This window comes from Cebidichthys violaceus, unplaced genomic scaffold, assembly GCF_023349555.1.
Source record: "Cebidichthys violaceus isolate CVI_PGR_0920_01 unplaced genomic scaffold, fCebVio1.0.p SCAF_25, whole genome shotgun sequence".
Lineage (NCBI taxonomy): Eukaryota > Metazoa > Chordata > Actinopteri > Perciformes > Stichaeidae > Cebidichthys > Cebidichthys violaceus.
Genome location: NW_027176428.1, coordinates 70,735 through 82,925, shown reverse-complemented (window position 1 = coordinate 82,925; position 12,191 = coordinate 70,735). Strand labels below are relative to the sequence as shown.

General features: G+C 43.6%; 1 protein-coding gene across 1 annotated transcript in view; it reads right to left on the bottom strand.

Moving 5' to 3' along the window:
- Positions 1–12,191, bottom strand: part of itpr1b (inositol 1,4,5-trisphosphate receptor, type 1b) — a 75,228-nt gene that overhangs the window by 51,198 nt on the left and 11,839 nt on the right. Inside the window, 25 exon segments of the mRNA XM_068720289.1 lie at positions 23–148; positions 599–736; positions 953–1,024; positions 1,111–1,278; positions 1,414–1,579; positions 1,692–1,746; positions 2,008–2,119; positions 2,212–2,405; positions 3,387–3,540; positions 3,633–3,774; positions 3,863–4,114; positions 4,252–4,443; positions 4,534–4,653; positions 5,318–5,490; positions 5,582–5,740; positions 5,843–5,984; positions 6,101–6,261; positions 6,350–6,449; positions 9,058–9,212; positions 9,794–9,823; positions 9,936–9,980; positions 10,207–10,311; positions 10,544–10,690; positions 11,048–11,131; positions 11,239–11,337. Of these exon segments, the coding sequence (XP_068576390.1) occupies positions 23–148; positions 599–736; positions 953–1,024; positions 1,111–1,278; positions 1,414–1,579; positions 1,692–1,746; positions 2,008–2,119; positions 2,212–2,405; positions 3,387–3,540; positions 3,633–3,774; positions 3,863–4,114; positions 4,252–4,443; positions 4,534–4,653; positions 5,318–5,490; positions 5,582–5,740; positions 5,843–5,984; positions 6,101–6,261; positions 6,350–6,449; positions 9,058–9,212; positions 9,794–9,823; positions 9,936–9,980; positions 10,207–10,311; positions 10,544–10,690; positions 11,048–11,131; positions 11,239–11,337 (3,291 nt within the window).

The window sequence follows — 12,191 nt, the reverse complement described above, 5'->3', positions numbered from 1 at the left end:
TTGAGATGCCTGCACTACTCACCCCGGGGTTGAGGAACAAGTTGATGTGCTTGTGAAGAAGAACCTGATTCTGCTGATTCCCCGCACAGAAATTCTGCAGGAACTCGTGAGCCAGTTTCATGATCTCCTGCATTCGGACATCCTCACCCTAATGCAGATAACATACAATGAGACTTCCTTTTTAATTTACAGGACATTAAAGGGATAGTTTGTATTTTTTGAAGTGGGGTTGCGTGAGATACGTATCCATAGTCGGTGTATGTCCTGCAGGGGTAATGTTAGGTCAATTTACTGTTTTCTTTAAAGGAGTCTGGTGGCTTTTTTTAAATGGCTAAAACACATTTTTGTTGCTTCCCCCACATTTGATTTTCTCCTGTGCTGGTAATCCTTTCTGTTACTCCAAACTGGGGAGTGTGCCGACTGCCGTCTGCTGTAGACGATACACTGAATATGTATAAGTACCTCATACGACCCCACTTCAAAACATCCAAAGTATTCCGTTAATGGGGAACTGCAGTGCAATGAGTAAAAGCTATGGAGAGCTTTAAATATTCCTAATTATTCTGCAGCGATACAATATTCATTTGAAGTGCTGCACCTTCTCATAGGGGATCTGTAGGAGCTCCAGCACGACACTGTGAGCCCCCATGTTCCTCAGCAGTCTCTGCTGCTGTTTCCTACTCTTCTTCCCTGAGCTCCCCTCCTGGACACACAGCCTACTGAGACGCAGAAGAACCTGAAGACACACACACACACACACACACACACACACACACACACACACACACACACACACACACACACACACACACACACACACACACACACACACACACACACACACACACACACACACACACACACACACACACACACACACAGGAGGATTTTAATTGCAGGCAACAAATCACAAACATGAAAATACATGATTATATTTTACAAATGAGCATACCTCTTTTACAACCCTGTAGTTGTAACTGCTGGTGGTTTCTGAACTCTTCTTATCTGAACCAGGTGAGTCTCCCTGTTAAACATGTAATAAGGAGAAGATGTTAATTACGTTTTATAGCATAACTAATATACTCTATATTTGGTTTTATGTTCTCGTACCTTGTTTTTGTTGTCAGACTCTGAAGGTCCATCTCCGTCCATGCCATCTTCCCCTTGCCTCTTATAAACCCACAGTTCAGACTTCTCTACAATGGAACGCAGCTGGTCCAAATCTGACTTGATCTGCTTGTAGTTGTCCACATCCTGACTGGTCACCAGCAGCTGGACCTGAATGTAGGTGAAGAGAGGTGACGTGTAGATTTGCATCCCCTTCAAGTTAATTCCCGGAAATCCCTACATTTGTCAATTATCAGTTTTGCACTTTTGAATCGTCACATATTAAAACAAAGTGTTGAGGCCTACTTGTTTGAAGGCTATGAGGACCTCCTGCCTCTGGCTGAAGTGTCTGAAGAGCAGGTGAAGCGCTCCAGACACCAGAGGAGGGTAATCGTGCATGGTCAGGTGCAGCAGGACCCTGAGGAACGTACGACCACCGTGGTCATCCAGGTCTAGCGGAGTGTTCTCCTCACTACAAAGTCATGGGGGCAGAAATTACATCACCTTCCTCTTGCTTTATCTTAAAGCAAGATCTTGCTTTTATCTCAAAATGGCTCAAGAAAAAATAACAAGCTACGGATTACCTTCCTCCAAAAATCCCCTCTGCCTGCTCTTCAATGTTCTCAAAGTCAAAATTTCCTAGAGTTATTAAAATAAAACAATCAAAGAGTCAAAATTGCAAAGAAACCAATTTCAACATTTGTATGAGTAAATAACAATGAAATTAACTTGTCATAGCAGGAAAAGCAAAAGGTGAAACTACGTTTAACTACGATGGCTCTGTTCCATTAAGTGTCCCAGTAAGCCACGGCAGCGAGCCAGCATGCACAACACCACCATGTCTGCTATAAAAAACAAATAATTCCATTAAATAAAGGGGCATCATTCCTTTCATCTGACCTGGGGCGTTATTGGCCGCGTTGTCCGCTTGTGGGTTGTTCTCATCAAACTCTCGTTTGAAAATACAAAGCAGGCAGGAGATCCTGTAGTCCAGCCGCACATTCAAAATGAACTGAAGAAAAATATTGAAATAAAAAGTCACGATACAAAATGAAAAACAAAGTGTTTGCTGACAAGGAAGAACCAGTTTCCCTAATGTCCCACCTGCAGAATCTCAATGACTTTGAGCTTGGTGTCCATGACCATGATGTCCTCTCTCTCCGGTTCGATCTGTGCTTTAGCCACATCTCCCTCTGGCTGATGAGTGGGTGTGGTGGGCAACAAGCCGCCTCCTCGCAGCACCACCTGGGTCATCAACTCCCCGACTCCGTGAATGGACTTCATCACATTGCTGCCAGCTACAGAACATGCAGAAACATTCAAATCCACACAGAGAATTATGAATATTTGTGTGAATTGGTCTTGGCGGTGAATTAACAGTAAAAAATGAAATATTTATTATGTAGGGTGGTTAAAAAGTCTCTTTTAAAATATATATATATATATATATATTAAAAAATACATTGTCCTGGCTTACAAAACATTACTTTAACCCATAGTTAACAACATATCAATCATGTTCTAAAGAGTTAGTTGTGATCTTTAAAGTGATCGTTCAGACTTGTTGAAGTGGGGTTGTATGAGTACTTGTAGATAGTCAGTGTGTTACATACAGTAGATGGTGGAGGAGTACCAGCATTGAAGTTAAGCAATGTACTGCTGTGAACGGGGGCAGCAGCAAAAAGTATTTGAGCCAAAAAAAATAAATCAATATCAGTTCAAGTGTACACTATATTTATAATACTTTCACCGCTTTACCTTGCCATCCAGACAGCCCTTTCCGACTGGGATCTGAAGCCGTTAGATCCATCTCTGCTCTCTTCATAGATGCAAGACTTTATCAACAACAACAACAGTATTTTGACCTCGCAGAACCGGGAGGTTGCTGGTCTTCTGCTGCCTCGCCTGGTTAGTTAATATGTGTGACTTTGGTCAATTACTGTTTATGTCAAAAGGAGTCTGGTGGCTTTGAAGAAGGCTTAGATAACCGCTTTAATTCCCCGTCAGAAAGAGTTGTAGATGTCCTATCCAAGTAATACACTGACTATGGATAAGTACCTCGCATACCCCACTTCAAAACACCCAAACTATCCCTTTAAATTACTCACAGGTACTGCATGCGAAAATGAGAAGTTGATCAGAATTTAACTGACTAAATCGGTGCTTGAATAATGTGTTTGACATTAAGAGAAAAGGAACCAACAGCTAAAATTCCGAATGACAATATTGACTCTTTGTGTGGTGATACAACATAAAACATAAAGGAGCTGGAGGTTTACCTTTGTTTTCCTCTCCCTTCTCTATCTTGTTAATGGGGTAGATGGTGTTTACATGGACACAGTCTAAAATGTTCAGCAAGATCTTCGTCAGTCGAAGCAGGTCGCTAAAGTTGTAGAAACCAAAGTATATGAGGTTCCTTGCCAGGTTCACTACCTATGGACAAGAAAGTTTAGAACCATGATTTACAGCTGAATTAAACCAATTCGACGTCTCATCTGTTCACACCACCCACAAAGAGGCAGTACCTCAAAGGTGAGCTTGTTTTTCTCCTTGTCAGAGAAGGGAATGTTCTGTGACACCACCTCTCTCAGGTAGTTCTCCACAAAATCCATTGTGAGGCAGAAGCGCTCTTTGATCTCATCTCTGGTGGTTCCATCGTTGTCATAGCTGGATAATTAGAGGAGAAATGAGCAAGGGGACGTCTTTGGAACGGTAGCAAAAGTCATTTAAGAGAATATTCAAGGGATGAACTCACTCATCGATGGCAATCTGAGAGGGAATCTCAGACCAAAGACGGGCATATTTGACGGGTGTGACCTGCTCCTGGGGGTCACGGTCCACATGCATGTGCAGCATCAGGCGGCAGAAGGACGCCCGCAAGTCAAAGGGCAGGTCCTCATCCGACATACAGCGCAGGATCAGATCCACATCCAGCTGACCAGAGATCTTGTTGATGGCCAGGTACTGACGGTCCAGACACATCCGGGCAAAGAGGTTCAGCTGGCACCTGTGAGGCAATATCATGCGAGTTTGGAATTATTAGCGTTGTCTTTTTTTTTTTTATGAGAATAGAGTTTTTGTCATATTCCATATCCGTTAAATAAAATAGTATACGTCATGTGTGTATAATCAAAGAAATCTCACCTATAGTAGCTGACCACCTCCTGGTCCTCCTTCTGGCCCTCCTTTGCATCCTGAGCCAACTCCCTGACGCTCTTACTCCGGATCTCCTTACAATTGTCTTTCCAGAAGAGCCAGACCTCCTCTTCATCCTCCGGCTCCACGGGACTCTCTCCATTTGTCGTCGTCTCAATTTCAAACCTCGACAGGACCAGTCTGGTGAAGAGGCACAACTGTCATTTCTAAAAGCTCATTTCAGTTTTGCAAAAAAAAAAATCGAATAAGGAATGAAAATGAGAGGCTGACTTGGTTTCGATGAGGATGTCAGCGTTGCTAGGGTCCAGCACTGAGTTGCAGATGAGCTCCTGTGTCACAGGGATGGACTTTTGCATGGACACGCAAAGATCTGAGAGGTAGTCCAGAAACCTGGGTACAGAATACAATAAGTTATTTTTTGCAAGCACAAGAGGATTTAAGTATGGAAGCCCATATCCGCCAATCTGATGAAAAATGAAAGTCATTATAAAGTCATTAGAATGACAAACTTTCTCGAAACAATGGCTTAGTATCGCAAAATACTGAGAAGCTTTCTCAAAATAATGAATTAGTGTCTAAAAATAAGTTTCTTTATTGTTGCAATACCAAGTCATTATTTTGAGATACTAAGCAAAAATGGGCTTCCATCTTTAAAAGATATGCGTGGTCAGATTATATTACAGATGTATGTTAGGAAGTACAGGAAATACTAACGCCTTTTCTTTTTTTTTGGCCCTCACATTTTCAGTTCTAGAACATTTCAAACTGTGAGGCCGTCCTTTGTACAAACTTCTGGATCGGCCTGATTCAGAAATCCTTAACAGGACTTGACAGGACTTTTAACACAACACAAGCACACACTAACTGTCAGCAAATTACTCGCTGTGCCAAGGTCACACACAAGCAGTTCCACTCATACTCCTCGGCACACATTTGAATACATTTACATAGATTTACATTCCTCAGGAGCCGTTATACAAACACATCTGACCAAAATTGGCCACAGACCGTTTATGATACCAGACCAGGGCCCGTCCCTTCCTGCGCACCTCACCTCGGCTCCCGGTTCTTCCTCACTAGGGTCACGAATGTGTCTATCTCAGCAGCAGTGATGTGTTTCTCCAGCAGCTTGCGGTTGTTGTGGAGCAGAGCCGTTATTGTGTCTTCTGCCAGCACATCATATCCTATTTGCTTCTGCATGAAGCGGAACTGTTTGGCTATGTATTCCTGTGGCGACATGGAAAAGAGGGGATGATTACTGCCAAGATAAGGCCCGAGTATATAAGGGGGTCGGAGTGGAGTTGTTGAGTCCACCTGCCTGGTTCTTCCTGTAATCCTGCTGGGAATGCCGCAACACCCTGTAGCACAGCCTGCAGATATGTCGGAACGGAGCGTGGCGCTGGTCTCCAAGCTCCTCCAGTCGCAGCATGGGACCATCGCCGCTGTCTGTGAACGGGGCTTGGAGAAGTTTGAAAATCTGAAATGGAAACGGAGCATTTTAATACCCAAAAATGTAGTTAATCATACGCTCTAAAGAAAAAAATCAGTGCAGTTACAGTCTTTGAGGTTTAAGGCCAACCTGCTTCAGGATATTCTGCTCTCTCATGAGTTTCTGTCTTTCTCTGTTGGGTTTGTTAACCATGATCTCCAAAACATCCTGCCCACTGTTGGGGATGTCCACCACAAAGAAAACTAGATCCTCCAGGAGCTTGGTCACAAACCTGAAGAGTGTACATAGTCAAACACAAAACAGTAAAACTTTACAGTCCACTTTAAAAAAAATTATTTCTGTGAGTATTAAACATTTACGGATATACACACAGTAACACTACTGCACCTTCTTTCATTTTGCGTAATGGTGCCCTTTTCAAGCTTGCCAGCAATGGACGCCAGCACTTTACTCGCATCGTTGGCAAAGTCTAAATCCCGCACTTCTGCTGGCGGCACTGGTACGATGGCAAAGGCTTCCTTGTCTTCTTTTACTCCCGATGTTCCAATCTGGAAAATTCAGACGTTTTTAGTAAAAACCCGTTCAGGAAACCTCAGCCGTGCTGCGCGTCTTCACCGTGGCATGACTACTACTCACCCGTAACATAACGGGTTTCTCCTCCTCTTTGTCGATGGGGTTGTTGGTGCTGTGAACCCACGTGTTGGTGCACAAGTGCCTTAGCCTGACATAGGAGCTCCTACGACACAGTGACAGAGGAAATTGTCTGAGACGACGACCGGGATGGACACGAATTTGCGTAGTTCTTTAGTGAGAACACTAATTTCTTAGTTGTTCTTATAAGAGCATTGTTTTAGCACCAACAATGTTAAGGAGGTTAAACGGGCTCGTGAAGAAGGGTACCTCCATTGTAGGGTTGATATTGTTTTTTTTCCCCAGGAGAACCTCAGGGAATGGAAGTGAGAAAATATTAGGTCCTACCTAATTAGCTTTCAAAATAAGATCATATAGAATAGCCTAAATGTGTGGGATTTGGTTAAAGAGATACAATACTTTTGGGAAATGATACGTTTTTTCCCAGATTCCCCAGAGTCAGAAACTAATAAATGCCTTAGGACAGACCTTTTTTTCCCACATATTTGGTGTATTCTCAGTGATGTCAAACAGAAATATTAGGCTATTTTGGCTCAATTATTGAGCAGCTATGGGATCAAATAATGTAATCATGATCCCATAAGCATACTGGTGAAACTAAGCAAGGAGGCATCTTTTTCAGAGCTTTTTCTGAGGGAAGACTTTGAAAACCCCCAGTTTAGAGTCCGGGTCCACTAAACCAGCTGCTGGTCTTCAAACCATGATGAAACACCACTGTCTACGTTTCTGGGTCCCAAAGCTACAACCCTCGACAGGATTGATTGTATTCACGGAGTACAACAAAGATAATGATGATAATCTCCACTTGATTTAAACAGCGTCACGAGTAACGGACTTGATCTGCTCCATTTCTGAGTTCCTATCCTTGCTACTCAGAAGTAACACGATGTGTAAACAGACTTCCATGGTAGGGAAGCGGCTGCTTACGAAGGCTTTCTCAGCCAAGTGTGTGGCATTACAGATTAGCCAGTATTGACCTGTACAGTATCATCTCCCCTCCATTAAGCACTAAACCTGTACACATAGTAAAGTCTGAGCCAGCTACGTCATTCATACCTGCTGCACGTGTGGAAGAGCAGGTGTGTGTGTGTGTGTGTGTGTGTGTGTGTGTGTGTGTGTGTGTGTGTGTGTGTGTGTGTGTGTGTGTGTGTGTGTGTGAAGCTCGTTAGCCCTTCAGGACAGACAGCAGACAGTAGCCGTATTCTTGGCAGGCATTACGCTAACACCTACTGAAGCTAACAGGTTTACAGTTTGATTAGCCCCCTGGCTAAAGGTAGGAACGGGCGGGGCAAGGAGTCGCAGTCTGCGGCACGCAGGCACACACCTGACTATGTGACTGTGGCGGAGAGACTCCGATTTTAACCAATGAGCGACGACGGGTACAAGTGTACCATTGTAATGTCAACAAGAATAAAAAGGAACAGGACAGAGGGTTTGGTTTTACCACTGTCAAATATTGCTTTACTCAGCATGACTCATTTTAATACTAGCCCAGGAATAAAGAGCACATGTCCTATTAAACATGTATCCGCCGTATGATGTGCGAAGACGTGCGCAGTGTTTACGCAACGTCTACTTTGTGGTTTCAGATCAGACACGTAGCAAACGGTCTTACATGGCACTGTCCATGCCTACTCTCAACCTGATTACAATGGTTTCCTGTTCCACGGCGAGCTGGGACTTTCCTTACCCTCCTCGGCTGGTATCACAACATCCAAAAAGGTGACCAGTAAATTGACATTCTCACACTCACACTCACACTCACACACTCACACTCACACACACACACACACACACACACACACACACACACACACACACACACACACGTGTGAAAACACAAGCCCACAGACTTTCCACTTCAGTGGCATTATATCTTGAGCAACACTAATCTGACTATACACTGGGCAAAGTCTACAATAAAGACACACAAAAGGTAATAAACTTTTGATCCCTGTAAAAAAAACTAAAAAAACAAAACATAGATATGGCCACTACCGGTGTCTTTTACTGGCATCTGTGATTCAGCCAAACAAGGATTGGGCAACAATCATTGTCAAGTCAGTAAATGACCAGAAAAAAAAAAAAAAACGGTTGGTAACTCAGACAAAACAGACCACACATAACAAAGGGCGTCCTTGTTCGTAGTTGCAAAAGCAAATAAACTCTCATCGCCTCGGAAACTGCCTTCCTAGTAAGGCTCCGAATTCCCCTTCAACTTCACACGAGTCAGATCATTACTACATCCACTCTGATTTGTTGTAGTCTTGACATCACTGTGGTCTTGTGGCGTTGAAAATATTTGTCATTCCACCCATTTCCCTCCCATATGTTCCAACATCCCTGATGGTCTTTTTTTTTTCCACTGAAGGGGAGAAACATGGTTTCGCTTGAGAGCTTCTCTGACATTGTCTCTGTATTGAGTGTCACTTCCTCGGCATGTTTGCACACTGGTGCGGGTATTTAACAGCCTTGAGCTATGTTATGTACAGCAATACAAATACAATTTACATAAACAAACCAAATGTTTGTTTTTTTTCCCATTCTGTTGGTATCATGTTGGTATCCTTAGATGTCTTTCAGTCGTGTTCTACCACTGTGATATTTGAATGTACATTTTTAAGGAATGTACCCCCCCCCCCCCCAGAAGAAGAAGTTCTCCTTGGAGCGTGGGGGTATACTCTGTATTCTACCTGGGCACCATGGAGTCTCCGCCTCTCAGAGTGGTGGGGTCCAGCTCAAAGATGGAGGAGATGTCCATGCCGTCGGGAACTGGCACCAGAGTGTACATGATCTTCTCCAGCGGAGCTCGCAGACGACCTCGTAAGGCTTCATTATCCACATCCAGCTAGAGCGAGAAAACACGCAGTGAGAGAGAGAAAGATAGAGAGAGAGAGAAAGAGAGAGAGACAGAGAGGGCAAAGCACTGGACACAAACTGGAGAGACGTTTACACGTATATAAAGCCACGCCATCAATCCTGAACCACTATGAGGCCAAGGAGGGTGCATGTTTGCGCTTTAAGCTACTAGTCGCCACTGAAGCCGATTCCTCACTCTTGACAGAAGGAGAGCAAACCAGTGAGCTACACTTCAGTCATCGCTGCAGGCTGTTGGGCCTTGATGGCACGTCGTTGAGAACTACAGGTGAACAACCACAGCCCTGTTGGGTTCAGAGTGGTTTGTACAACACTGCCGCCTAACGGTGATGTTCACATGAGCCATACGTCAGCTGAGAGATGATGCCTTGGTGACACCCAGTGGGGATCTACTGCTACTAAAGGCACACGCAACCCACACGAGAAGAGCTTTTGATGATTGAGGGTTAGAGAGAAGCTGGACAGCAGAAGACAGCGCGTGCAGACATGACAATGACTTCTTTTTTTTTTGCGCTAGGTTGCAGCAGCCAAGTAAAGATTTTGTGACAGTACCTGGAAATTAAAGGGTGTAAAGTCCACCACCTGGAGCAGAGAGCAAAGATCCAGCACAGAATTAAAAACGGGTTCGATCAATAGCAGCGAGGCAACCAGCGTGACGTTGCTAAGCACTCGGGAGGGAAAAAAAAAGTCTTACCGAGGACCGCTGCTCAGCGCTCTCCTCCTCAAAGTCTGCATTCACCTGAGAAACACACTCAGGCATCAGTCATTTCAAATTTCAGTCACTGCAGCTGGGCATTTAATTTACCGGTCTAACACCACATGGCTCTAGACGATGTCGGAGTACTTTGCAGTTTAAAACTGGGGCCTATGCTGCCATGTTAGAAACACAGTGTGTGAACGGCAGTTAATAGTATGCATGGGTACAGAGATCAAAAAAAAAAAAAGGTAAAGAAGTTGACACTCACCTCACCCATCTCAGCAGCCAAATAACACCCAGTGGCCAAGTGTTTAAACCTGAAGAGGCTGTTCCAGTAGCCTGCGCCCCCCCTACATGGGTCATGGTGGACCACCTAGCAGCGGCAAAAGAAGGAATTAGTACGTCTTGTGTCAAATTCCTACAATGCTGCATTATTAGTGTTATCTACTAACATAAACAACTGTATGCTTTGTTATATTATGTTATGTAAGGGCACTGTGCTTTTAAAAAAAGTGGGCATTTAAGTTACCTAGTTAATAAAAAGGACAATGACAGACACCAAAGAGTGAAGTGGCTTTTTATCCAGGAGAACATGTAGCGCTAACCTCTACTTCCCACAGTGCTTTGCTGCTGGTGGCTGAAGTGGCAGACTGCCGGCCGGTAGTTCGAAGGAAAACATACTGCTTTTTCCTGTGGTCGTCACAAGTGAGGAACTTCTCTTGCTCTGCATGGAACAACCGGACGACATCACCCTGCCATTACAAAAGACACACACACACACACACACACACACACACACACACACACACACACACACACACACACACACACACACACACACACACACACACACACAACATTTAAAAGGATAAAAAAGTAACATTTTTCACACGTATGTCAATGTTTTATTGTTGTTTTTATTCTCTTGCAGATGTTTTTTTAAATGTATCTTAAAAACTGTGTTTATTCAATTGTTTTACAATGTTTAATGTGTACTAAAATGCTGGCTTAGAAGATGCATTTCAAAAAAGGTACTTTGGAATTTTGATTAATGTAATTTCATTTTGAATAATGTAATTTAATGTCACACAATAACCAGAGGTACCCACCCCTTTGAGTATCGTTTCCTTGTTGTCACTCCATTTCATGAACAGAACAACTTTCCAACTTGTGTTGCAATTGACAGAATTAACCTGCCAGGCAGAGGAGAGGAGCGTGTGAACGTCTTATTATACATAATAATGGCTTTTAAACCGGAGTTTCCTTTTCCACTTTAATGAAGCAGTTGTGTCTTATTGACCTCATTGCATCCTGGGTTGTCAACTAGCTGGTGGCTGCTGGCATGCAGAGGCTGACCCGCATTCACAGGGTTAAGAACCACTTTATCTCCAATCACCACCTGCAGGAGCAGAACAAACAAAGACACAGAACACACTGCATTTTCAGTTTAGATGCATTCGACAAAATCAAGAGGAATCAGTTACCGTTACTCAGAAACAAGACGGGACACCGTGGGGCAGAATGGACAATTAACGTCCTTAAATACAGACTCGGTCTCTAAAAGAAAATCTTTAAACAAGATTAAAAACCTGCTGCTCTGAGAGCCATTGAGCACTCCGTTTCATTTCCAAACCAAAAGTAAGTCACATCCCAAGATATCAGCCATCATTCTTCACTTCCTTTTTCTTCTCAAGGTGAACATAACGCACGCACCAACGCCTCCAGATAAGCACTAGAGGGAGTCGTAGACCACATTGTGAGTGTAATGAAGGGGTCAGGGTGAGAACCATTGAGGTGCAGCCCTGACACTGAGCATCACTCAATAACCACAGTAAGCATCGATAAAAGAATAAGTTTAGTTCCGACTCTAATAATCATTAACTTATTGTCCTGTGAGTGCGCAGGCTTTGAGAGAGGGTTTTATCGAAACACTGGTTTCAGTCCAGTGACCTCATCGATCAATCGGAATCTCAAACAGAAACCTTTATGTTCTCACAAAATCATTACATAGCATCTCTCTCCACTGACATTGACCAAGTCACTGGCCTCAACCCTGGAGCTGGCCGCTGCACATCGACTGCTCTTGTAATTAAAAAGGTTAAGATGAGTCAAACGCAGATGATGCATTTCCCCGAGGTGATTAATAAAGTGTGACTTAATTGGCAAAATAGTCATTTTAACCCTTTCAACTTCCATAAGCCACTGACAGAAACTGTGAAAATGTTGGCGCTATGTCGACAGCGCCATATCTTA